General features: G+C 56.1%; 7 protein-coding genes and 2 non-coding genes across 9 annotated transcripts; 6 read left to right on the forward strand and 3 right to left on the reverse strand.

Moving 5' to 3' along the window:
* The first annotated feature begins 1,065 nt into the window (after positions 1 to 1,065).
* Positions 1,066 to 4,117, forward strand: B0T26DRAFT_696919 (uncharacterized protein). The gene is made up of 3 exons (XM_060441365.1): positions 1,066 to 2,529; positions 2,625 to 3,005; positions 3,145 to 4,117. The coding sequence occupies exons 1-3, from the start codon at positions 1,550 to 1,552 to the stop codon at positions 4,037 to 4,039; spliced, it is 2,256 nt and encodes a 751-aa protein (XP_060300980.1). The 5' UTR covers positions 1,066 to 1,549; the 3' UTR covers positions 4,040 to 4,117.
* A 965-nt stretch (positions 4,118 to 5,082) lies between these two features.
* B0T26DRAFT_696921 (uncharacterized protein) lies at positions 5,083 to 6,188 on the reverse strand. Its single transcript, XM_060441366.1, has one exon. The coding sequence runs from the start codon at positions 5,757 to 5,759 to the stop codon at positions 5,445 to 5,447; it is 315 nt and encodes a 104-aa protein (XP_060300981.1). The 5' UTR covers positions 5,760 to 6,188; the 3' UTR covers positions 5,083 to 5,444.
* B0T26DRAFT_t71 lies at positions 5,891 to 5,975 on the reverse strand. The gene has a single exon. It is a non-coding gene; the product is annotated as a tRNA-Gln (tRNA).
* A 266-nt stretch (positions 6,189 to 6,454) lies between the features above and the next one.
* B0T26DRAFT_672712 (uncharacterized protein) lies at positions 6,455 to 7,321 on the forward strand (the record flags this gene model as incomplete). Its single annotated transcript, XM_060439495.1, has 2 exons — positions 6,455 to 6,480; positions 6,550 to 7,321. The coding sequence occupies 2 exons, from the start codon at positions 6,455 to 6,457 to the stop codon at positions 7,319 to 7,321; spliced, it is 798 nt and encodes a 265-aa protein (XP_060300982.1).
* A 662-nt stretch (positions 7,322 to 7,983) lies between these two features.
* B0T26DRAFT_672713 (uncharacterized protein) lies at positions 7,984 to 11,660 on the forward strand (the record flags this gene model as incomplete). Its single annotated transcript, XM_060439496.1, has 7 exons — positions 7,984 to 8,930; positions 9,001 to 9,131; positions 9,196 to 9,284; positions 9,345 to 10,181; positions 10,247 to 10,565; positions 10,624 to 10,753; positions 10,823 to 11,660. 7 exons carry the CDS (start codon positions 7,984 to 7,986, stop codon positions 11,658 to 11,660), a joined length of 3,291 nt encoding a protein of 1,096 aa, XP_060300983.1.
* An 821-nt stretch (positions 11,661 to 12,481) lies between these two features.
* Positions 12,482 to 13,293, reverse strand: B0T26DRAFT_672714 (uncharacterized protein; the record flags this gene model as incomplete). Its single annotated transcript, XM_060439497.1, has 2 exons — positions 12,482 to 12,692; positions 12,809 to 13,293. The coding sequence occupies 2 exons, from the start codon at positions 13,291 to 13,293 to the stop codon at positions 12,482 to 12,484; spliced, it is 696 nt and encodes a 231-aa protein (XP_060300984.1).
* A 3,068-nt stretch (positions 13,294 to 16,361) lies between these two features.
* On the forward strand, positions 16,362 to 16,973 carry B0T26DRAFT_748397 (putative necrosis-inducing factor-domain-containing protein; the record flags this gene model as incomplete). The annotated part of the gene is made up of 1 exon (XM_060444958.1): positions 16,362 to 16,973. One exon carries the CDS (start codon positions 16,362 to 16,364, stop codon positions 16,971 to 16,973), a length of 612 nt encoding a protein of 203 aa, XP_060300985.1.
* Positions 16,974 to 17,852: 879 nt separating this feature from the next.
* On the forward strand, positions 17,853 to 17,924 carry B0T26DRAFT_t58. Its single transcript has one exon. It is a non-coding gene; the product is annotated as a tRNA-Glu (tRNA).
* A 3,833-nt stretch (positions 17,925 to 21,757) lies between these two features.
* On the forward strand, positions 21,758 to 25,263 carry B0T26DRAFT_748398 (uncharacterized protein; the record flags this gene model as incomplete). Its single annotated transcript, XM_060444959.1, has 5 exons — positions 21,758 to 21,981; positions 22,060 to 22,975; positions 23,046 to 23,240; positions 23,358 to 24,276; positions 24,356 to 25,263. The coding sequence occupies 5 exons, from the start codon at positions 21,758 to 21,760 to the stop codon at positions 25,261 to 25,263; spliced, it is 3,162 nt and encodes a 1,053-aa protein (XP_060300986.1).
* Between the last annotated feature and the right edge of the window lie 500 nt (positions 25,264 to 25,763).

Raw genomic sequence — 25,763 nt, forward strand, 5'->3', positions numbered from 1 at the left:
GGGGGGCCGGCCAAGGGGCTGCCGTTCGAGTCCGCTCCTCCCTTCTGATCGCTCGGCTTGGCAAGATGTGGCCCCCTCACACACACACACACACACACACCCCTCTCCCCTTTCCCCTCCTCCAATCCACTCCACCGTTCCTTACCACGCCGTTGTTTCTTCTCGTACATACATTACTAGGGACTGGTGAAGACGTTAGTTACTGGAGGGCCGTCGTGGGTTCCGCCCAGAGCTCGTCCGGCTCTGTGGTCGGTCGCACACTGCCAAACCTTGACGGGGCCCTCTCTCCGTTTCTATTTGCACCTTGTTGTGTGGTGTGTGTGTACACGTGTGGTGGGTGCATTGATGTCCAAGGCGTAGCGCGTTCGATTTCTCGTCCCGCTTTCGTGAGCTCGGCATAACCTGCCTCATAGAAACCGCCCTGGAGCAAATCACGATAACTACAGAAGACGGATAACCTCGCAAATAACGTCTCGCATTCTCTTCCCCCCTTTGACATACATGTGTTTTCACATTCACTGTTTGCCTGACCTAGTTACACGGGACTTATCATGTATTGTCTGTATGTACGGAATATGCCCTCGTTGCTCCCTACTCGTGCCCTCACCGGGAACAAGCCGGGGTTGGTGCTTGGTTGAGAAATCCCCGTCTTTGGCCGAGTATTACTCGGGTAGAGACCGAGGATCAGGAAACAGACAGACAGACAGACAGACAGACAGAAACAAGATCAGGAAGGGACAGAACCGCCGTGTTGTCTGTCTGCTGCCCCATCCCTGAATCTCTTCAATCCAGGCCATAACACAGTCTTCTAAGGAGCGCAATCATAACTTCGAGGCCTGCTAGACTCATTGGCGAAATCATGCCCCATATCGACTAGCAGGGACCTCGGGGTTTGTCTCCCAGATCGCCCCGTTTCTCAACCTCCTTCCCTGTATGGTTGGAGCGGTTTCTGCGCCAGCCTGCAAGCATGTTTAAACAATTCCCTACCAGCCCAGGGTGGTCGTTAACCTTGGCCTTGCCTTGCCTCCCCTCCACCCCTCTCTTACCCCCTTGTTCCCCCCCCCCCCCCCTACCCCCGGGGACAGTGCCGAAGCCTCTCATAAAACGGCCCCCTCCACAACACGGATCGTATTGGCTTATACAAGTACACACACTCCGGCCCTACAGCATCGTCCCCCAGCCGTGATCCGATCTCTACCGTCTACTCCAGCCGCCAAAAACAAAGAAAGAAAAAAACACCCCCCCAATAAATATATATACATTCGTGCATGTTGTGTACATGTATGTGTATATGTTTCTATGCAAACGCAAACGAGACTTAGGTTACCCCTCGTCTTTTTCAAGCGAGACGTCGTTGCTCGTTAGGTTGGTTTCTCTGCAAGACCTGACCGGCTTGGTCTCGGCTTGTTCTCGACGGGAGCTTTGAACAGAGAAGAGAAAAGAGAGAAAGAGAGCGAGAAAGAGTAGAGGGCGGACATCTCTCGAGACTGGCGCCTGGCGGGTGTCTGCGAAGGAATCTGGGCTGCCCCTTGGGGAGAGGCATGCTCCCATGTCAACCACGGCAACATACACGGTCACCATGGCAGAGCTGAGGGCCGAGACGCAACACGGCGGTAGCCTCTGGTCCAACTATGGAGCCCCGGTGCAGATGTCGGGCCGGTTCAATCCCCAGGATTCGGGCTCGTCGGTGACGGGACAGCCGGCGCCACCATCGCACATGGCGCGCCCCAGGAGTCGTCAACACACAATGGACTACTCACAACAGCAGTACCACCCCGGCGGCGGAGGTGGACGGCCCCCACAGCAGCACCAACAACAACAGCAACAACAACAACAACAACAACAACAGCACCAGCAGCAGCAGGAGGAAGGCGATGCGTACGATAGATACCCGCACCCGTCACTAATGAACATCCCGAGCATAACGAGCCTGAAGCGCAGCTACTCGCAGGTGGACCAGGCGCCGCCGTACACGGAGATGGTGCAGGACCTGCGCGACGACTACAAACCGGCCAATCACGACCAAAAGCTGCTCTCCTTCAAGAAGGTCGGGGACAAGCACACCATCGTCGACCAGAAGGGGCGGATCCACGAGATGGAGATCGACGCGCAGCTGCACGGCATGTTCTTCCTGTCCGAGTTCCCGTCGGGGACGGGACCGGGCCCCTCGGCCGACGGCAGCACGCTCAACGCCGAGCTGACGTGCTACCGGCGCAACCTGTTCCAGATCAGCGGCAGCCTGTGCTTCCCGCAGATCCCGCTGTCGGTGCTGCTCGAGACGGGCGAGGCCAGCCAGATCAAGAACATGGAGGTCAGCATATCGGCCATCGAGTCCGTCGACGGCCACCCCGTGCGCCTCATCGTCATCCCGTGGAAGACGCCGCCGCCCAACTCGCCCGAGATCAGCCAGGGGCCCGACCAGGAGCCGCCCCCGCTGCCGCTGATCCCCTGGTCCGAGGGCGACGAGGAGACGGGCGGCGACCACTACGCCATCTACCCCATAGGCTGGCGGCGCCTGCAGTTTAGAATGTAAGTCTAGTCTTGTTCCCCTCTCTGGAAAGCAAAGGAAAGCAACCATGGGTGGAAAAGGGGAAGCGCGGAATGCTGAAACTTGGACCCACTAGAGCGACGGCAAACAACGGGAGACGAAAGGAACTGCAGCAACACTTTGTGCTACACCTCAAGCTGCACGGGACGCTCGCCAACGGCAGCAAGGTGGTGCTCTCGGAGCTGACGACGGCGCCCATCGTGGTGCGGGGGAGGAGTCCGCGCAACTTCCAGGCGCGCAAGGAGATCCCGCTGCTGGGGTCGAGCGCCGGCTCGCGCGGCCAGACGCTGGTCGAGAACGGCCAGGGCATCGTGGCCCAGGCCGTCATCCTCAACAAGCCGCCCTACGACTCGCGGCCCCGCGTGCCCAGCGTGCCCGGTATGGAGCTGCCGAGGACCGCCTTCACATTTAGCGCGCCCAAGCAGATGCCGCAGAGCCCCATGCAGATGCGATCAAAGTAAGTGAGACAAGATACGAGGAGACAGGAGGACAAGAGAGGGGGGATGGATGCGTAGATGCATAGATGCATAGGCAACGAGACGGAAGAAAGAAATGCAGAAATAAGGGGGAGGACACAAGCTAACAGATGCCCACAGCTCGTACCCGACAACATGGAACCCGCCGCCCGGGTCCATGCCGCACAACCCGGGGTCGGCCTCGTATCCGGCGGCGAGCATGGCGGGTGAGCCGTACCCGAAGATGCCTCTGACGGGGGCGCCAAGCTACACGGCCGAGCCGCAAGAGATGCCCATGCAGCCGTCGTCGATGCCCTCGGTGCAGCTCTCGCTCGTGGCGCAGGACCAGCAGCAACAGCAGCAGCAGCAGCAACAGCCACCCATACGAACACAGTACGCAACATACGTGCAGGGGTCGTCGGCGCCGCCCCATCTGTCGCTGTCGACGACGGCTGAGAGCTCGCTCAACGTGCCGCGGTACGTGGACAGCAACCCGCGGCCGTCCAAGAGCCCGCGGCACGCCAGCCACCAGTCGGTGGCCAGCTCCATCTCCAACGACACCAGCTCGGGCGAGTACCGGTACGGACCGCCGCCGCCGCCGTATGGCAGCGGCGCCAACAACTCTAGCGAGATCAGCCCGCAGTCGCAGCAGCACCCGTCCGCCGTGGCCGGGCCCTACGGCACCCCGTCGCAGGACAGCGGGCCCTCGGCCCCGCCCTCGGCCTCGGCCAACAGCGCCGGCCAGCCCCCGCGCGACTACTTCCCGCCCTCGCAGTCGTGGACCACCACCGCCGGCGAGCCGTCCGCCCCCAGCGTCTCCTATAGCGGCGGCGGCGGCGGCGGCAACAGCCACCACCCCGGGAGCCACGGGAACCCTAGCGGTGCCACCGGCGGCGACCGCCCCTACGCCTTCCCCAGCGTCAAGCCCGAGTCCCACCAGCAGCAGCACCCCCACCACATGCAGCCCGCCCCGCACTCGACCGCCCCCGGCGCCGGCGTGTACCCCGTCAGCCACTACACATGGAACGCGACGTGAGAGCCGGCGGTCAAATGGGCCCCCCAAAGAGGAGAATATTAAAATAATACTCCCTGGGGAAAGAGAGAGAGATTGGGGGGGGGGGGGGGGATGACAGAAACGATGCCGAGATGGGAGATGGAGGGAGGGATGGGTCCGACACAAGCAGAGAGATGATGGGATATATATAATCCCCACAAAGACCAATACCCAACCTCTACCAACCCACTCGCGGTGCGGCGGTCGACTGTGCGTGTACGTGTGTGCGTTTGTGTGTGCGGACCGACAGCCTTCTCGAACGGCCAATACCCCCCCTCCCCTCGACACATCTCTCCTCCCTCTCACCATATCCATCTACAGAGAGGATGGGGACCAAAACAAAAGGCGGGCACGCGATCACCTCTCTCGGAATTAAACCACCATCCTCCCCCCCCGAATACCAATACGTTTTACTTCTCCTTTGATATATATATATATATATGTATGCCTATATCTTGTAACCACACAAAATCATGGGCGATTCAATGGCACACACGCGCGCGTTCATCCCCCGGCTTGGGTACCTAGGGGGAATGAGAGAGAGAGAGAGATACATGTGGCATGTGGGGTTGAGCGAGCGAGCGAGCACAGCGAGGGGGGGGGGAGGGCGCGGGGAGGATGAATAGGACAGTGGAAGTGTTGCTGTGCTGTTGTTTGTGCTGCAAAGACGAACAGAGGGTCATTCAGGGGAAGGGCAGACAACTAGCGCAATATCTGGGTCTGCGTCTGTGTGCGAGTGTTCTACGAGCGAGCGAGAGAGAGAGAGAGAAGTCCATCGAGTGCGGTGCGGTGCGGTGCAAACGACGACGCGGCGTGTTTTATGGAAATGCATAATGTCTTCCCCCTCCCCCCTCCCCCCTACCTTTTTTTCTTTCCATTCACATTCCCATCCACATTCCCAAATCATCATTATTATGCATCATTGCCATGTCCTTTCTGCTTACTTACCTTACCTATCTTTCTCGCTACATATATATTCCCCCGGACCGGACCGAAATTAGCTTCTTCGTTCTCGTTCGCCCATTGCCAGCGGTTTTTTTTTTTTCATCTTCTGGTCGGCTTGGGTTGGTTTGTTTTGTTTTAGTTTCTAGGCGGCAAAAAAACTATCGTTTCAAGTGCTTTGCTAGCGGTATTTTCTTCTTCTGGTTTGCGTGTCTGTTTTTATTCAGCCTTTTTGGGGGGCTCTTGGTTTGTTTTTGTTTTGTTTCATGGGGGTGGTGTGGTGTGTCAGCGGCATTCGTTTTTTCGCTTTCGGGTTTTGTTTTAGTATGTGAGCATGCATATTATACATACACATCATACATTACATTACATTGGTGGACCACCTACCGTGTCTTTTGCATTTTGGCCGTGCTGTATACCTGCTCTCTTCTTATGCGTTGCATATTCAGGGGAAGTGGTTCTTTACGCTTGCTTCGTCGAAAAGAAGCCCGGGACAAACCAGCACGAACGGACAAGGTTCCGTTTGTGTGCGTGCAGAGAAAAAGGCTGTAAGAATTGGAAGTCTGGTTTTCGTATAATCCAGACTAGAGGACATCTTGTTCGTTTCTACACAATTACCTAGGCTGATATGGGCGCCTGTCTTGACAACAATTAGACCAAAAAGGGGCTTGAAACAACAGATATTCTCATTTAGACACGTCAATAGCGACGGCGTTAGCCATCGTCTGCATACAAAAAGTACAATGCGAGGCCACGACATGTACAATAAAGAAGAAGAAGAAAAATAAAACTTAATTAAAAGTTTACAACCGAATCTCAAAAAATAGAGATGAAGAAAGTATTTTTAGCTGGCGGGTAGATTGGGTGGCAAACATGGACATGAAAAATATTAGGTCCTACCCGGAATCGAACCGGGGTTACCGGAAGAGCCGAGTTTGTTCAGAATCCGATGTGATGACCGCTACACTATAGAACCGACCGTTCTGGATTGATGGAGATTGTGGGTCCTAAAGCGCATCAAGGGGGATGACGAAACACGGAAAGGGGAACAAAATCAGCCAGGTATTGCATTCTCCGTCCAGGACGAGTGCGCGAAAGCATCGTAGCTAGGATTCAATTAGACCAAGTTTGAGTGCTGCAAGCAGCCGCGCCGCACGTGCCGATGCAGGCAGGCTCTTTGGGAGGGGGCGTGTTCCGCGGCTAGCTGGTGTCAGATGGGCAGTATAAGCGGGGCGACGACCTTGGGGACGGACCGATTTTCTAGCGCGCGAATGCGGGAGCTTCCACACTCGCAGTTGCACACCTTACCGAGTCTTACCTACCGACTACTCTTACATCAAATCGCTTGATTAGTCTCTGCTCTTATCTCACGACGACTGATGAGCAAATCATACAACCAACTTGCACCCGCCGTGCCAAAATCCACATATCAAGTAATCCAAGCACATGGAGACAATGTTTGAGCTCCCGGATGCAAAGCGGTATGTGAGCCTGAGATGAGACTGGAACTGGTTTTCTCGAAAAAAGTAAACGCTAATTCGGAACATCAGTGTGAGGCGGCAGGATCTGTACGACTCGGCGTCAGACCGGCAGCCAAGTCCTGGCGACGACGGCGCAGAAGCTGAGTTGCGCGCCAAGCTGAATGCTCGTCTCTCCAACCTGCTCGCCATGGACCTGCGCCCGCCCGAGGCAGCGGCCAGCGGGGTGGCCCAGGCAGCTGGCGACGGCAGCGGCGAGCACCAGGACGAAGATGAGTTCGAGTTTCGACTCTTCTCAACCTCGGGAGCAGCGCCCAAAGTCGTCCTCGAGGACGACAGCGGCGCACGTAATGGTCGGCCGGCCATCGCGCAGCGGCCCGTGTCCTTCTACATCCGGGGAGAACTGACACCCGAGGAACACGAGAGGCTCCGGTTTTCGGCAGTAAGCGGCAAGGACGTCCTGGCTGGAGCCCAGCAGCGGGCCTGGGGGTTGGAAGTGCCGTGGCGGGTTACCAAGATCACGATAGGAACAGCGCAGAAGAGGCCAAAGACCGGCAGCCAACCGTCTGGGCTGTCAGAACTGGCTGGCGAGCACTCAAAGAAGAAGACGCGGCCGGGGAAGAAGATGAGGATAGCAGCGAGGATCAAAGAAAGGGCCCAAAAAGAAGCGGCGGCCGCTCTCGAGAAGAAGAAGATGACCAAGGAGGAGCATCTGAAGGAGAAGAAGAAGCGGCTGAACCGAGAGAAGAAGCTGAAGCGGAGGCAAAAAGAAAAAGAGAAGAAACAGGCCGGCAAGGGCGAGGCGGGCGAGCAGTCCGAGTCAGAGGGCGACGATGCAGATTAATTGCTACCTACCTACCGAGTGCGATATCCATTCCTGTATTGTCAGCTTGTATTTATACACAGATACCGAGCACCGAAGTAAGGTAGCTCTGCCGACTCTTTTTGTCTTTATGAAATCACGATGCCAAGTCTAAAAATGAAAAAGAATTGGTCAACTACTCGCGGCCTCCAACACTCGTTTGCCATTCTTTCCGGTCTAAATCGCTTTTCTGGCTTCAAAATCGCCAAGGTGTGATTGCGGTTGTGGCTTTTGCACCAATATTTGATACTTCCAGTTACGGAAGGGCATACTTGCAGATTGAAATAAATTTCCACTTGGGTTAACCCACCCTTCTGTTGAGCTAGAAATTGCAGTGCACTCAACTCTTCGTTGTGATTGGCTATCTTCTTCTCTTTTCATGGTGGGTGGCTACTTTCTTCTTCAAAACCATTAACCGTCAAGGTTCCGTGTCAGGTGTGGGGCTCTCCTCCCCCACATTTCCTCTTTTGGCTATCCATTCAAGCTTTACATAGTACAGCTATCCCTGCTGACCCTGCAGCTTCTCTAGCACCGAGGCGGGAGGTTACCTAAGGTTATAGCACTCGTCCCCTACTGCACTCCAGTACGCGGCAGACCAGCACGACGCCACTACCTCCCGACGGCACAATACCCGCGTCGCCATCATGAATGCGCTGTGGTCGTCGCGCGCCTCGGGCGACGGTGCCGCAGGCGAGAGAGAGAGCGATAGCGAGAGCGAGAACGAGAGTGAGAGGCCGCCTGCCGAGGGCCCAGACGCTTCCGAACCCCAAGTCGACACGCCCATTGAACAAGTCGGCCCTGATCCGTCGCTGCCTTCATCGTCATCGTCGACCTTGTTGACACCGGCCCCGTCCTCGGCTGCCGCCTCGTCCTCGTCCTCCTCTGCTCCCAGACCGAACCCCCAGAGCATCCCCAACCTGCGCACCGTTCCCAACGCCCGCCCCGTGCTCCAGAGAAACCAATCGGCACCCCAAGCCCCTCCCCCAGGTGTCCCCCCTCCGGCACCAGCGCCGCCGCCGCCGCCGCCGCCCCCCCCGCAGGCTTTAGGCGCCGATGCATCTTTAAACCCTCCTGATTCGCTGTCCCTCGCCCAGCTCCGGCGCATCGTAGCCGAGTTCCCGCGCACCGAGCCCATCGCCTATGACTATGTCTACGAAGACGTGGGCCCCATCGACGAGGAGATTGACGAGTGGTTCATGTACAACTTCTGGCAGTGGGTGCGCCTGAACGCCGCCAACCGCGCCTTTTACGGCGTCTGGGCCAGGCTCCCTGCCCGCGACTACAGTTGGGACGAGGCCGGTCGTGAGGCCCAGCAGAGCTTCGTGCGCGAGGCCCTGGCCTCGATGCAGTCGCCCGACAAGAGCACGCGCGGCGAGGCCATAGGCGCCCTCGTCTACCTGGTCCTGGGGCGGTGGACCGAAACGGTTCGCGCCGCGTCCATGCCCAACCTGACGGAAGCCAAGGCCAAATCGGCGGCCACAAAGGTCCAGCTCGACGCCATCCGGGCCGGAGTCCAGCTGCTCTCGGACTGTGACGGCATCCCGGTCATCTGGGCTGCACTGAAGAGCGCTTTCGAACCCTTCTGGCACGTGTGCTCCCAGTCGGACAGCTTCCTTTCCTCTTTCGCTGGTTCTTGCTGTTTGCTAATACGGGCGAAACAGGACCGACGAGCACCCCCAGAATCTCCAAGTGCTGGCTGAGGAGCTGATCCATCTGATGACCATCATGTACATGGCGCTGCAAGTAGCGCTGGACGACCCCGATGGCCTGGCCTCGGTCCACTCCGAACTCCGTATGAACAGACTTGCCCGATATGCAGCACAAGCAGCTGTGGCCCCCTGCTGACCCCGAACCAGTTGCGCTCAACCCGAACTTGGTCCACTTCATGCTCCATGCCACCGCGAGGCTGAGATGGGACGAGGCGTGCATCCTCCCACAAACCCAGGTAAGCAGTGCCTTCCTTGGTCGTCATGGAAGTGCTGGCTGCGTGCTGACAAGGGCTTAGGTTTTCCTCTTCTTTTTCAAGTCGATACTGCTCGTATTTGGGGGGTCGAAGGAAATTGCACATACCAAGAAGACCACCAGTGAGACGCAAAACGATGACGGCGAGAAGAGCACAATCACAGCCTCCCCCTTGGACTACCACGTATTCCGGCAGGAAATCACCTCAAAGTACCCTGCATACATCCCCCCTCAGCCCGCAATCCCCCTGGAAGCAGAGCAGACGTCTCTGCTCCCCCAGCTGCCCAATCACCCAACTCGAGACAGGAGCACAAATGGCATCTTGCCAGGCCCTCCCGGCCAGAGCGGCGGCGCCTCCATCCTGCATCAACCGGTCCACATCGCGACCCCCGCACCGTCGCCGCCTCCCAGCCCGGGTCCTGGCGGCAAGGGCGGTAAGAAGCAGAACTACCAGACGAACCAGAACTTCCCTTTCATGTACCCGCCCCTGGATGCCACGAGCAACAGCGCAGGCGGGAAAGGCGGGGCCGGGCTTCAGGATCTTCTCGTAGGCAGGAGATGGGAGGGAAGCGATGTGCCCGCGTCCATCCTCGAAGCCGGCGAGCTGTTCTCTCGGCGCGTGAGAATGCCCCGGGCCACCAGGCAGCTCTGGGACGAGCGAGAGAAGTTCCTGAAGTTCGAGCGGGGGTGGGATGGAGAGGACAACGACATCGTCGACGAGCTAGACCTCTCATCGCTCACCCTCGAGGAGAAGGAGGAGCTGGGCCTCTTGACGGCCGACGAGCAAAAACAGATGGCGCCTGAGCCCGAGGTGGACTATGGCCCGCGAGAGCTCGACGAGCGCACCAAGGAGCGGCTCAGAGCCGTCGAAAGCTTCTATGTGGGTGCCAAGCCCGGCCCACAATGCTGTTTGTGACTGAATTGTTTTGCTAACCGCAAGCGCAGAGCGAGGCGTTGCCGCATCTTCAATCACTAGTGATTGTGCTCTTGAAAGCCGTTGTAGCGATTGCTAGTAGCCTGGTTCCGCCGCCTCCTCCTAACGGGCAACAACACCCGGCCGCTGCCGGCCAGAACAACCAGCGTCTGAATGGCGGCGGGCCAGGTGCGGGTAGACAAGACGTGGCTAACGGTCATGGAGGCGCTGGCAAGGGAGAACTGAGCTCGCCGTCCGAGAACGACGTGGACGAGGCTAGGAGCAGAGAGATTGCCGCCAAGGCGGTGACGGGTATCATGATCCTCTTGCTGAAGTGGCTCAAGCTGTCTCGTAAGTTTGGGGAGGAATCCAAGACTAGGTCTCTCCCTCAGCTAACAATGCCGCCTAGATGTTCTCAAATTCGAGTACATGACTCAGCTCTTGTTAGACTCAAACTATCTCCCTCTCGTGTTGAAGCTGTTTGCTCTGCAGGATGTCCAGCAGGTAGTCGAGAGCAAGACGGACCGCATTGAGCAGAGGTAAGAGAGCTTCACTCATTCGTCTTCTCTCCCTAAAAGTCTCGGAGCTGATCCCACATCCCTGCTCAGTTTCTTCTATTTCTGCGGTTCTCGAGCGGGGGCTATCCCGAGCAACAACGTTCCGAACCCGACGACGACGGAGTTTGAGGAGGACATCAGCGAGGAAGAGGAAGACGAGGCCGCCCCGCCGCCCATCAAGCAGCGGCGGTCTCCGCAGAGGGCTGGCTTCGAGGAGGGCGAGGCGGCCGCAGCCGCAGCCGGGACGGCGCCCGCCGCACCCGCCGGGGAAGAAAAGCCGACGGCGCGGCCCGAGGTGGACGAGCTGGGGTACCCGGTCAACCCGCTGCCAAAAGAGCCCATTACTGAGTTCTCGCGGCGCAACTTCTTCACGCTCATCAACTACCTGCGCGTGATGCAGAAGATCTGCAAGCACAAGGCGCACCGCAACCTGCTCATGGTCAACTACAAGAGCTCCAACATCCTGCGCAAGTCGCTCAAGGTGCCGCAGCAGGAGCTGCGGCTGTACACGCTCAAGCTCTTCAAGAACCAGGTGCCCTACTGCGGGCGCAAGTGGCGCCAGAGCAACATGCGCGTCATCACCGCCGTCTACCTGCACTGCCGCCCCGAGCTGCGCGACGAGTGGCTCGCCGGCTCCGACGTCGACGCGGAGGTCGAGGAGGCCCTGCCCCTCGAGCAGGCCCTCCGCTCCCTCACCCACTGGTTCAACATGCGCAGGTACCCCGACAAGATGGCCCCCGAGGTCCGCCAGGCCCTCCGCGAGGAGCAGGACTTTTTCGTCCGCGAGCTCGACAAGGTCGACCTCAACTGGGACGCCATGGCCGATGGCGACGACTCGTCCGTGCGCCTCGAGTGGAGCGACCAGGACCCGTCTGCTGCGTGGGGGTGATTTGGGCAGTGTTATCTTGTAGCGGTTTGTTTCTGCCTCGTGGATTGGGGGAAGGGGTGCTTATTGGTTAGGTTATTTTACACAGGTACACACGCTCGCGCTCACGTCGTGTAATTGTTCAGTGCGAGAGGGCGAAACTTGGGATTTGGCGTGACCTGGCTGTTTGGAACGGGTGGGATGGGCCACGACAAATAAAATTATATACTGTCTATACAATTACCAGTGCTGAAACAATTTTCTGCTCCATTTCGACAACCCCCCGTCCTCGGGGAACGAACTAACGGACCAAATACGAACAAAAAAGGGGGTCAGAGACCCGAGATTTTGCTTGCTGATTGCCTCTATACATAGCTTGTCTATTTTATTTACCTATGTAGTGATCTACACGACTTGGAGTAAGTCTTTTTTTTTTGCGCGCGGGGGGTCGGGTATCTGGAGTCATGAGAGAAAGATAAAAAGAGAAAACGAAAAGAAAAATGGGGGAAAAAGGGACCTCTAAGTGTTCTTCGTCTAGCCGATAGACTCGACTTCTCGACCGAAGCAATGCCAGTGTTCTCTCGCACCCCTGTTTTGTTTCCATCTGAAAGTTGTGTTCGTTATTCATGTCTCGCCGAACCTCTCAGAGTTCATGGTATGTGTATTGCCGTTTCGTCAAGCATGCTCTTTCTTTTTCCAATTCGGCCGTTCTTAATCATACAAGACCCGTTGGGCATCTCTTCCTTATCTCACAGCTCAAGAGTGCCAGCCAGCGAGCCAGCTTCCGCAGGGGTGAGGTTTCAGTTCGACTGGGTGTCCAAAATCACGTTACCAGCAGTTGAGTTTCACCGGTAGTAGCCACTCTGTGATGACGGGTACTGCCCGTACGTCTGCCCCATCTGTGGTTGTTGTGAATACGGGTTTTGGGGGGGGTACTGCGGCGGCGGCCCCTGAGAGTTGTATCCCTGGGTACCGTATAACCTTTTCGCCTGTTTATTCTGGTGGCCCAGGCTCCTAACGCAGAACCCGGTGCACGTTCCAATGAGGAGAAACAGTCTAGGGGGCCAGGTTGTTAGCACCTCCGCTACTTCCTTTCTGGCTCGGGGGTTCGTTGCCCAACGAGAAGGGAGAGAAAGGAGTATGGATGAAAGGCAAGGAAAGGTGCGGCCTACATGATAACGCCAGAGGCATAGAGGGCCACTTTCGTCGCGTTGCAGAGCGAGGCCAGGCCGGATACTCTATCCAAGAGATCGTCGCCGGCTGGTGCGGCAGCTGCGCTGCCGCCGCACTCTGCGGTGAAGCCGCTCTTGTTGACAATCATGCCGGCGATGAAGAAGGCGCCGAGAAAAATGTCGAGGGGGATGAACAAGAAGACTCGGAAGGTGCCGCCATCCGATATGCATTTTATTAGAAAGACGTTGAATAAGCCCAAGAATACGAGAAAAAATGCTGCACCTGCGGGAAACAGGAGATTCCTGTTTCTCTCCAGAACCCCCTTGGCCTCATCCGTGTCCTTCAACACCCCGGCTCTGAAGAGGAGAACGCCGAAGACGACCAAGACGAAGAGGGCAAGGATAACCTGTATTACTCGAACGCACGTGTTTGCCCTCTTGGCATTTTTGAGCTTCTCTGGGTTGACGTAGCCGTTGCCGCTCATAATGGCGAGAGAAAAAGAGTGTGTTTATGTTGTGTTGTGTGGTGTGTGTTGTAAGTTGTGGAATGCGAAAGATGCGGGAACTGTTATTAGTTACCCTAGGTAGGAAGGTAGGTAGTTGAGCAAAAGAAATCGAGAAGATATCAGCCTCTTCACCAAAGGTCAAATTTTCTCTGCACTTGAAGAGAAACGTCTACACGCAGTGGACATTTCAAATCAAGAGCGAACAGGAAGAAAGAGCGAGACTGAACGAGGGATTCTCTGCTGAGCAACGGAAGATCGGGGGGATAAGTGGGCAGCTTAAAGGGTCCGTCCACTACCGACGCTGCGGGCCAAGCAAAGCCGTGGCTTGCTCCGGGTCGCGGGGCGGGCCCCGGCCCGGCCGCCTGTTGCATTGTTGCATCAATTGTCAAAGGTGAGGCGCAAGTCTCCTCGCCGCGCCCAAAGCCCGGCCCAATTTTTTGTTCGCCCTTCTAATCCGTGCAACACATAAGCAATCGGCAAGGTGGAACATGGGGAAAAAGGGGAGAGAAAAAAAGGAAGAAAAAAAAAGGATGCGCCCATCTTGTCAGTTCAGTTGCAGTCGGAACGAGCAAGCTTGTTCATTGAGGGTCGAGTTAGTCTGAGGCGAGAACCCATTTTGTTGCTCGTAGCTCCCTCCAGCTTTGCCGTCAATCGGGACCGGTGCCAGCATTCATTCGGGGTGCTGTAGCGGGAGACCCAGGGTTATCCGGTTTACCGTTGGGCCCGAGACCCTGGGCCCAAACAGTCGCCACCCCGACTTGCGATTGACAAATATTTCGAGATGAAACAATTTCCTAGTGTACGACTGTAGGGAAGTCATGCCCCGTGACTGTGCCGATCCAGGGTCCGTTTCCATGTTGATGGCTAAGATGACATCATGCCGTGTGCAGGGCTGCCGCGTCCAATGCAAGCAAGTCATTAGATCTAACCCCACTTAGCCCCAGTCCTAACCCTGACCAAATGCCACGAAGCTTTGGCCCTCAACAGGCCGGTGCGGCACGCCAACTAAACTGCACCCGCGTCGGCTCCCTTGCCGCAGGCCAATTTGGGCCCGTTCTTGACATCCAAAAGTCTCCTCCATATGGCCTTTTCTTAGTCAAGAGACAAACATGAACGGCTATATCAGATTTCACCATCACCACCGAATCCCGATGTTGGAAGGAGCGGGATTTAACATCAATATAGATTTGCTGCCTCGAAGGGAAAGATGGTGATGAATCTTGATCACCGCACCTTCTGGTTTCAAAGTTGAAGATTGTACAAGAAAGCGACCAAACTGCAGCCAACTGGCAGGAATCTGAACATCCTGGGAGTACCTTGGTTTGTGCCGATCACGAGATCGATTATGCCTTTTGTTGGAGGAAAAAGTTGAGGCTTTGGGACTCCTCTTTTCTCGGCCTAGCAAGTTTGCCAGCCCGCTTCGCGGCTTTACTACTGTCTTTCTCCTTGCATGTCTGCACTGAGCTAACAAGAAATGGTGTTTGCTATGTTTTTCTCTGCTAAATCCCATCATCAGGGAGCCATGATCAGTCATAAGTAATATGCAGGTTGATGGTTTGCAGGGAAGATTCCAAGCTCGGCTTTCAAACAGCCAGCTCCTTCAAATCTCGGAACCAATTAGAGCCCCGACTCTCAATCCGGAGAGAGCTGGTTGGCTCGCAGTCTCGCACGGGAATTCAACCCAGTTCGGCTCTGCCAAAAAACCGAAACCACAACTTCGATTTCCCCCATAATCCGTTTCCCAAGGCAACGGATGCATTCAGCCAAAAATAACCTCTGAAACCCAGCCTGGCCACACAGCCCTATTTACCGAGGAAATTAGCGCCTCCGACGAGTTCTCGGGTACAGTACCCTCGCAGCCCTTTCACCGAGCGAGTATAACCGCCTCCATTTCTCCCTACAGCGATGCAGCCTAAACCGGGGGATTTCTTCTAGACGCTGTCCCCGCATTGAATAGGTAGGTGTGCATGAGTCACACCTCGAAAGGCTGCCCAACGTGGTTGCTTGTTCGGCAAGGCGTTGCTGACTTGTCCGGTTCCCGTCGTGACCAGTTGAACTCAATTCGATCATGTCTCCAACAAGGCCAAGAAGAAGTCCAATCAAGCGCCTGGAGGCAGTGGCTCATTTCAATACCTTGACGAATGAGCACGCCGTTCCTTGATTGGATGCAGTTGCCGCCAACTTCCATGCCTGCCGAACCAACAGGCTGGAGAAAGAGTGTGTCCTTTGGCCTGGGATTGGCCTTCTTAACGCAGCGCGCTCACCTCGTAACTTAGTTTCTCTTTTGAACGTTTACCTATTAGCTTGCCTCGGGCAATCTAGCGAACCGGGCTCCTGGGACACATGTTCCACGTATGTTAGATTACTATTATCATCATCCCCGGTGTCCCGACTTGGGGCAATCATTCAACGGAACGGAACGGGCTGGGCTGGGTTTGTTTCAGAGTGAAGTTGGCCAATCAAGTGTCGGAACATGCAGCGAAGAAGCTCGTCGAGACTCATTCCTGGGAGTGACCCAGGAAGCGGCCACAACTCCGGGCCATGTGCTGTTGGCCTGTCAGCAGCGCTTATTGCCTGCGGATCTTTGCTGGGTAGTACTAACAATTGGATCTGGGAGATTCAGCCATGCGACGTCGCTGGCGGTGCTGCTGTGCTGTGAGGCTCTGTGTTACATCAAAGCCTCAATTACAACCCTCCCGCAGAAACAGAGACGGGAACGCCTCAAGGCAGAAGCGATTGATTGTGAGACGTAAAGTTAACGCAGGAGCGAGATGTGTGAAGTAAACATACATAGCAGGCTGGATTGTTCGATATCGTGTAACATGAGCGAGCAGCAATCATGATATATAGCCCCGAGAATCTCCAGCTTTCGTGATTTGAAAATCCCAGATACCAGTACACATTCATTAGCATCTCCAGAGCTGTCTTTTCTTTGATTACTTCCTTCTTCCTTCCTTTCGCATTGGCTGTACCGCTCTTACACCGTGTTGACCGCGTCCCTCGAAGCCTCTCCCGTCTCTCCTTGACCAGCGAATACCATCATCACCATGCGTTTCAGCACCGCAACCTTGACCACCATTCTTGCTTCAGCAAGCCTGGCAGTGGCTGCGCCTTTCTCCATCGACGACATCGGAAAGGCTTTCTCCGACCTTACCAAAATCTCCATTCCCAGCATTTTCAAGGGAGTTTCTGCCGCCGACATCCCCAGGAGCGCCGCCAAGCTCCCCAAGCTCCCCGTAATCCCGGGCCTGTCCACCATCAGTACCCTGTTCGACCTCACCAAGCTCATCACGACGGTCGTGGAAGAGGGCCCGGACCTCTTCAAGAACGCGTGCGGCGACTCGACCTTTGTCGACCAGGGCTCCGAGGCATCGCCGCTGGTCATCGACTGCGAGCGCATGTGTGACAACCTCTCCGGCCCTGGGGCCTTCACCATTATCGGCGAGGATCGGCAGCTCGCCTCGTTTGGCACGTGCGCCTTCGGCGCTGACCCGGGCACCCTAGGCGCCGCCGTCGTCGGCACCGAGGACATCCGCGACCTGGTTGCGTCGTCCATCGCTGCCTTTAAACGCCAGAGCGACGGCAAAGTCGGCTCCAAGGGCAGCATGGCCTGCGGTCCCATCGGTGTTAATGTCGACTGGGGTCTTTACCACACCTGAGATACATTTGTATGTGGATTGTAAACGTGGGTGCTCTGGGTTGCGTGTTTGAAGTTGATGTCTGAGAAAAGTTGGAAAGGGGGTGTGTATTATTAGGCAATGTTTGTGGCTTTGATTGTTTTGTTTGTAGATTTCTAGGATTTGATTTGATCTACAGCCTCAAATTGTCGATTTGCTTTAAAGGCTGGACAACCCAGTCGTGAGTGAATCAGAAAAGCAATGGAAGCTACCCCAAGTCACAGTGCTCCAGATGTGTTTGTAACAACGGCGGCACAGACTAATACCCGTCCCAGGTTCTCTCCTCTGTATGTCGTAAGACTTGTCACTCCAGCCAGTGCTACGGGCTTGAAACATTCGGATCTCTATCCGGAGGGGGTGAAAGCAGTATAGATACTGAGCCGTTTAAATTGTGATTATATATATATTGCTAAACGAAACTAGAAAGTAGACTAACGAGATTAGAATGGGAAGCGGAGTTATCCATATAGGGATGGAATTTCAAGAAGACGAGGTGGATTTGGTAAAGAGGGAATTGTCGGGCTTGGGCGGCCTCCTGATGATGGATACTGTGTTTTGGTGGAGAAGAGCTGGCAATGGAGGAATTTGGATGTAAGTAGACAACTATGGATGCTTATTGTGATTGCCGTATGATTGATCTCTCGGTCAGCTGCAGCCAGGCGGCTGCCAGGCTTTTACACGGATCCCTGCATGTCACGGTTCACTCTAGGCTCAAGCCTGCCTCAGTCGCTCCTTCCATCTTTCAAACGGAGGGCACCGCAAGCAACATCTGAGCAACAGCGCCCAGTACGTCCCCGCTTTTGCCTTCATAGGCAAGCTTCCGCTTGATTCTTTTCAACGAAAGCACGTAACTAAAAAACAACCCCTCTGGTGTATCGGTTAACATCGCGGATTCTCACTCCGCTGCGCAGGGTTCGACTCCCTGGGGGGGTGTTACTTTTTTGCGTCTTTTTCTTCCCTTAATATCAGGTTAGCCTCGTGATTTAGGAACTTGTAATTATTTTTATCTTACCAGCCTCGTAATCCTATTAGTCTCGGATCATTTGACGAGAATAGCGAGATATTTAGCCGTACGTTTTGCAATGGTTGTCTTCGCCGCGCTACAACACGAGGGTAATCATAGTTGCTGGAAATGGGAGATTATAACTTCTTCAATTAATTTATTATTCTAGTATGGGGTACAAACAATGGAGCTATGAGTCACCGATGATCTGAAGCCCAGTTAACCGGTATCCTGTAGCACATTCTGTCGTGAACGCAGGTGCTGGACTAGAAGCTGCCAGCTCCCTGACTGTTCGCCTCAATTAACTAACATCATTCACTGGAGAAGTTAAGTAAGTTGCCTCAAAAGATGCGTTCTTTCGGCTCGCTCATAAAATCCGTATTACAGAACTGGATGCGACGATGACCGTGGGAAAACCTCTACCAATCAACAATCAACAAATGGGTCGACCAAATACCTCAAATTCTTAAAGATTGTATATATCTAGAAGGAGCTATGACATGGCATTGAAACTCAATTGGTTTTATCTAAATCGGGCTTATTGAGGCCGAGTTATGGATGGTTTGGTGTGCCCTTTTTTTTGTTGGTAGCGTGCCTGCGTAAAAGGACTCTCAAAATAAGGTTCAAGACTGCAACCGCCCGGTAGCTAGAGACTGCAACCGCCCGGCAGCTGAAGGGCCGCATGAAGAAGCTGGTCGCCTAGGTGGGTAAGGTAGTCGTAGTCTTCAGCTGTCGGGCTTAACTAGGGGGGATATTTCGAGGAAAAAAAAACGCAATGTTTTCCACTTTGACGGCATTCCCACCGGAAGTCCGGAAGTAAAATGGCAAGAGTTGAATTACCGAGGTAGTCAAGCAGGAATTGCCGCCGCCAACCTGCGAGTGAAGGGTCTACAAGGTCCTTCCCTCGGGCCACCAGCAGTATCTCTTGACCACTCTCCATCGAAAACTTGGGCAGAGACACCTACCAGTCAAGCACATCAAGCCAAGATCCCTCAGGTTAATTTTAGTTACAATAAGTCAATCTCCAGTTCCAATTGCCGTCTCTCTTCAATTGAGCTGCGACCCTGACACCCAGTCCTACAGTAATTACTTGCCGCTACGATGAGCGCTTCACCGTCTCGCTCGTTTACCACGGGGTCCAGAAGATCCCTCCTTAGAACCCCGCCACCACCGCCCCCGCCACCACTGTCGACCCCGGGGCAGAGTCAACCACAGGGGCAATCCGACTCCGTGGGGAGCCAGGGCGGGGACTGTATTGAGGCCGCTGGGCTTGGACAGAAAGCAGAGAACCCGTTAGAGATGGTAGATGGCGAGGAAGAGTGGGAGGTTGACCGTATCTTATCCTCTAGAATACCAATACACGGCCGCCTAGAGTACCGAGTACAATGGACAGGCTGGGACTGAGATACAACCTGGTACCCAGCTGGGAACTTCAAGAACGCCCCGGCGAAGCTGCAAGAGTTTCACGAACAACGCCCTAACAAGGCGAAACCGCCCAAACTCCTACAGCAATTTAATATATTTAAATGAGAATGGCTTCTTTATTGGAATTAGTTAACTACCCAGGTATTAAATAAGAAGTTGATATTGGGGGAAATGGGTGAAGCTATGCCAAGAGGACGGATCGGGCTTAGTGGGGGTTCTCAGGCTCGGGGCCCTGCCGCAAGGGACATCCCGCAGTGGATCTAGCAAAACTCCTTCGCTTAAAGACCCTTAAAAGATAAAATGGCCAACTTTCTCGAGGGCCTAATTTGACGACCGTCGTTCTTCTGTGCCCAACTAGTTTCCTGTCTTCATGACGCGAATCAAGTATCACTTGCCGTGGAAGTTGGAGCGACCCGGCGGAAAGGATTGAGATTCAGTCTGTTTTACTGCCTATGAAGGAACCTCAAGCCCGAATTGACACCAAAGTCATGCATAACACCGGAAAAACTAAGAGGCACTCCGACGGGAACTGGGGGCAACCACCGACCCCGTCTTGTCACCAGGCCCATCCGTGGACGGTCTCAGACCCTTTTTTGGTTGCAGCCACATATGCGACCTTCCCCAGACCTGGGAGCAGGCCGGCAGCCTTAACAAGACAGAGGAATCCCAAAGACATAGGTTGGGGGCATTCCAAGGACTTCACCCTGCTCAGCGGAGCTGCAGCTTGTGCAACAATTCACTTCAAACGGCTCGGAGGAAGAGCCAACAGCTGCACAGCATTCCATCTGTCGTGTGCTCGCTAGAGGCGGTTTACCTGTAACTCCTGCCTTGTTTGTCGGCGGCGCAGAGGGCAAAGCCAGAACTCACCGACGTCGGGTGCTCTTTCCTGACGCTGAGATAGGTCAAGTCTAGATTGCTGCCCGGACAGCCGTGAAGTAGCTGATGCCGTACCCAGCTGTAAGAAATAGTGGATAACTCCTCCCTAAGATTAAGCTTCCACCATGTTAGGCTAGTGGTTGCAACACCATCTGTTCGGCCGTAAATACGTACACCTAGATTGCCATTCAAGTCGGCAAGAGGAAGGAAAGCAGGAGCGAACGGTGCCCGACCTTGCCTCTCGGCTTATAGGTTAGTAACTTCTCAAACGCGGGAAAAGCGAGCGCCTCACTTGGGAGGCGTCCCGAGGGCATAGCTAACGCACGTTCCCACAGCGCCCGTTGACTCGAAAATATTACCTGTCAAGAAGTCTGGATCTTTTCGTCGCTGCATTGCTTTCTTTGGCGATGCTGTACACTAGTGGTTTTAGTACTTCCTGATTACTAGTCTGTTACCAACCCTTCCGTGAATATCGAGCAAGCCCATTATCCAAGACAACCACTGACTTATTACTGACTCGCTGCCTGTCTGGTAGGTAAAGGGTATCCGTATCGGCAGTCGAGGTCCGAAAAAAAGCGGAAAGGATTGCGGATCGTCGTGGGCACTTGTCCCGATCTGGTGATGGATGGCACCCGGGCTGGCCAGACTCTTTAAAACCGCGCAACATCAAGAGACGAGGAATGCCACCCAACAAGTACGGAATACGGAATACGTAATGCCCCAAAAGTGATTGTTCGTTCAGGCGCGCACCATCGACGCCACGATGCCAGACTCTGCGCCGAATGTCTGCACTCGTCGACGCCCGCATGCGAGCTCGTCGTGCGGCTGGACAACACGACGGTCGGGGTGTGGTGCCCGCCAATCAGACGAGCCGCTGCTGGCCGGTTTGTGCTCCCTTTCGCGCCCCATCGCCTGTGCCTGACCGGGGAAACATACGCCACGGTTCCCCCTCGCATGCGGTAATACGAAGTGCAGGGGTCTGCTCTTAGCTGGGGCAAGCCGGGGCGAACTGAGGGCTGCCACGCAAAAAGAGACACATCAATAAGGGGGGGAAGGGGGTTGAGCGGTCTCTTTGCTTCCAGTCCCAGGGACTCTGCCCATGCGTAATGTGTTATTGATTGCCTTTTGAGAAAGAGAGAAGAAGCAGCCGTACGCTCGCTCAAGAGGCCGACGTTGGGCATCTCTCAATAGCTTCCACTCGCTCCAAGGCTCGTCTCTCGACAGACGGCCTCTATACTCTCGCTTTTTTTCTTCTTTTTCTCTCGAACCTGCTCGAGCTAGAGAGGCAGTCACTCCGCGATATCTCTCAAGGAATTAAACAAGAATTTCACTGCCTTAATCCGTCTTTCAACTCGAACGGTTCTTTCACTTTTCGGGACTTAAACACTATTTGCTCCAGGGCTGTTCGTTGTGTTGGACGGGCATTCCATAATCTAATGTCTAGATCCCAGAATACCACTAGATGAAGCCGCACGCGACCCTTTTCGCCGGCCTGCTATCGCTCGCTGCGAGAGCCGGCCGGGCAGACCCGACATGGCCAGCCGCCACGGACGAGATGGAGGAGATCATCTACCAGCTGCACGACTTCAAGGCCCGGCTGTTTGCCGACGCCGTTACTCCTTGCAGTAACGAGGCTTCAGGCCCGGGAAGGGTGACGGCGAGTGAATGGCTTCGCGTAGCCTTCCAGTACGTGATAATCCCTCTGGGTCTAGAGCCAAACCGCGAGCAACCTGCGAGCAACACATACTAACTGACATGTCAAAGTGACATGTCGACGGCGAACCACTACTTCGGGACAGGAGGCCTCGACGCGTCCATCCAGTTCGAGCTGAACAACGGAGAGAACACGGGGCCCGGACATACAACGGCGCTTACGTGGTACTCCAACTTTTTTTCCAGCCGGGCCACCATGTCCGACTTGATTGCCCTCGGCACGTATGCCTCGGTCCGGTCCTGCGGCGGGCCCGTGGTGCCTCTGAGGCTGGGACGCATCGATGCATCGGCCGCCGGGAGCAACGGCGTGCCGCAGCCGCAGAACTCGGTCGTCACCTTCCGCCAGCAGTTCGACCGCATGGGCTTCTCCCCGACCGAGATGATCCAGGTGACGGCCTGCGGCCACACGCTCGGCTCGGTGCACAGCGCCGAGTTTCCCGACCTGGTCCCGCCGGGCACTGGCGTCAACGGCCAGGTGCCCCTCGACTCGAGCGCCGCCGGCTTCGACAACAAAGTCGTCACCGAGTTCGTCGACGGCACGACGCAGAACCCGCTGGTCCGCGGGCCGGCCATTGCCGTCGGCCGCAACTCGGACTTCAAGGTCTTCAACTCGGACGGTAACGCGACGCTCAACGCCATGTCGTCGCCGGCGGCCTTCGCCAGCGTCTGCCAGACCGTGCTGCAGAAGATGATCGACACGGTCCCGCCCGGCGTCGTCCTGACCGACCCCATCGCCCCCTACATGGTCAAGCCGGTCGACATGCAGCTGACCCTAAACCAGGGTGCCGCCTCCTTGCTCCTGACCGGGAACATCCGGGTGCGCACCACCAACCTCCCTAAGGAAAATATCCGCGATGTGACCTTCACCTGGAAGGACAGGAACGGCGGCAGCAACTGCGGCTCTGGCGGCTGCTCTCTGACGACGACTCTGCAGGGTGTCGGCAGTGGCCTAGACGACACGTTTGGCGTACGTTGTTAGATATCTTCATTCATGCCGTCGACGCCGTGCCATCTGATTGATGCTGACCTGGTCCCAGTTCTTCCCCATCTCGACCACCATCAGCGCCTCCGCTGGCATTTCCTCTTTCACTGTCAAGATCAATCTTGTCGACGGCTCTAGCCAGTCCTTTGACAACAACGGCAACTCTTACCCCTTGTCAGACGCCGTAATCCTCCAGAAACCGCAGAGCTGTCTGCTGCAGAGCTCAGGGGCTCTCACCGTCACCGCGCTCGTGAGTTAAATATCCCACCTCAAAAAAGAAACATCTCAAATCTTCGGCCCAGCGGTCTCTTAAACAGACAGCGAGCAACCCAACCCAGTTCAACCTAACCGCTGATCCCACTCCCAGGTCCGCAACGACGTCACAGCAACACCCGTCACCCTGGGCGTCGAGTTCCTCGTGCCGCGCGGCACGAGCAACGGCAACCCGGTGCCGGCGTTGAACAAGGCCACCGTGGCCATGACCAAGGGCGACTGCGCCGGGTCGTTGTACACGTTCTACACGGCGAGCTACAGCATCGCCGGGGGCAAGAGCTTCAACGCACGCATCAGCGTGACGGCCGGCACGGCTGCCACCGACGACTTCAACCGCGCCAGCGACCTCGCCGGCTCGTGCATCGCCTTCGCGGGCGGCACGTGCAGCTCCGCTCCCCCATCGTCATCATCATCGAGCAGCTCGACTGGAACAGGCGGCAGTATCTCGACAACGCCGTCGTCAATCACAATCAGCAGCAGCAGCGCGTCGCCGTCCCCGACGCTCACGCACAAGCCTGCCCTCGGCGGCTACGTGCTTAAAGGGTGCTGGACGGAGGGATCTGGCGGGCGGGCGCTGACGGGGGCCTCGTTCGCATACGACAGCATGACGCTGGAGTCGTGCATGGGCAACTGCACGGGGTTCGACATGTTTGCGGCCGAGTACGGGCGCGAGTGCTACTGCGGCAGCACGCTCTCAACAGGCAGCGTGCAGGCGCCGCTGACGGACTGCAGCATGGTGTGCGCGGGCAGTCAGTACGAATACTGCGGCGCGGGCAACCGGCTCGAGCTGTACTCGACGACGGCGACGCGGTCGACCTCGTCTTCGACGGCGACGGCTACGCTCGCCGTCAGGCCCACTGTGGGCGCCTACGTCTTCGTCGGGTGCCAGACCGAAGCGACGAGCGGCAGAGCGCTCACGGGGCCGTCGTTTGCAGACAACGCCATGACGCTCGAGGCATGTGCGGCCTCTTGCACGGGCTACACATACTTTGGCACAGAGTATGGCCGAGAGTGTATGTTTTCCCCTCTCGTCTATTCCGTACTCGTATTAAGTGGGATGTTGATGTGTGTTCTGACAACCCAATTTCACAGGCTATTGCGGAATGAGCCCCGCGGCAGGCAGTGTTCCAGCTGCCTTGGGCGACTGCAGCATGACATGTTCAGGCAACCCGCTAGAGTACTGTGGCGCTGGAAACCGCCTGGAGCTGTACAAGCTTGCGAGTGCAGTGTCGTCCAGCAGCTCTAGCAGTTCTAGCAGTTCTAGCAGCACAAGTAGTAGTACTTCCAGCACGTCTAGGCCCCCGACAACCAGTAGCACCACCACCACCACCACCACCAGCACGTCCAGCACTGCCACGTCCAGCACCCTGGGCATAAAGCCGACCGTGGCACCGTTCACGTTCGTCGGGTGCTGGACCGAGGGCACGGGGGCTCGGGCGCTCAGCGCCAAGAGCTACGAGTCGGCGGCAGGCATGACACTCGAGAGCTGCGCGGCCTTTTGCGCGGGCTACAGATACTTTGGCGCCGAGTACGCGAGCCAGTGCTTCTGCGGGAACGCGCTACACCCGACTTCGAGCAACGCGTCGCTGGGCGACTGCTCCATGGCCTGCACGGGCAATCAGTACGAGTACTGCGGCGCGGGCAACCGGCTCGAGCTGTACCGCGACGACACGGTAACCGTGCCGACGGGACCCTCGCAGCCCGCCACAGTGTCCCCGAACTGGGGCTTTTACAGCTGCGTGACCGAGGCCTCTGCAGGCCGCGCGCTCGCGGCCAAGAGCTACGCCGACGACGCCATGACCCTCGAGGTGTGTGGCGTCTACTGCGCTGGCTACGCCTTCTTCGGCGCAGAGTACGCCCGCGAGTGCTATTGCGGGAATGCCTTCGCGTCGGGCGCCACCAACACGTCCCTGGCCGACTGCTCCATGACCTGTGCTGGGAACGGCACCGAGTACTGCGGCGGGGGGGGCAGGTTGAGCGTCTACGTAGCACATGCTTGAGTTGGACAGCTAGGTGGCCCGAGTGATACTTCCCCTAGAAGAGAGGAGAGGGGCGGGAGAGAAAAGGTGAGAGAACAGGCCAAAAAGGTTAATGGAGACACGATCCTTCTCGGGGTGCTCGAAGGTGAAGGGAAGAAAGATGGAGAAGCAACAGGATCAAAAAGGTACGCACGGAACATGGTCACTTTAGGGTGACGGGATATGCATGATGTGCATATACGAAGGCTTCAGACCTAATTTTTGTTTCTCTTTTTATCCTCTTGTTTTTTTTCTTCTTCTTCTTCTTCTTGTCAAGAAAATAACTTTCTCAATAACTTTCCCAATTCGATTCGGCCACAGCAATGCAGACACGGCCCCCCGTATGTTCCATGTTAGATTTTGTCAAGGGTGCGTGATGCCCATAACTGTGCTCTCGTCGATGTGCGTGTGGAGACGGCTTCATTCCTCTAGTGGCTGTCCCGTCTTGTCATGAGGCAGGCATATTGGATATGATCAGAGGG

Source organism: Lasiosphaeria miniovina (assembly GCF_030549165.1).
Source record: "Lasiosphaeria miniovina strain SMH2392-1A chromosome Unknown B0T26scaffold_2, whole genome shotgun sequence".
Classification (NCBI taxonomy): domain Eukaryota; kingdom Fungi; phylum Ascomycota; class Sordariomycetes; order Sordariales; family Lasiosphaeriaceae; genus Lasiosphaeria; species Lasiosphaeria miniovina.

Coding starts and splice junctions, on each gene's coding strand:
- B0T26DRAFT_696919 (XM_060441365.1), top strand. CDS start 1,550: ATGTCAACCACGGCAACATACACGGTCACCATGGCAGAGCTGAGGGCC. Junction 2,530..2,624: donor CGGCGCCTGCAGTTTAGAAT/GTAAGTCTAGTC, acceptor TGGACCCACTAG/AGCGACGGCAAACAACGGGA. Junction 3,006..3,144: donor CCCATGCAGATGCGATCAAA/GTAAGTGAGACA, acceptor AGATGCCCACAG/CTCGTACCCGACAACATGGA.
- B0T26DRAFT_696921 (XM_060441366.1), bottom strand. CDS start 5,759: ATGTCGTGGCCTCGCATTGTACTTTTTGTATGCAGACGATGGCTAACG.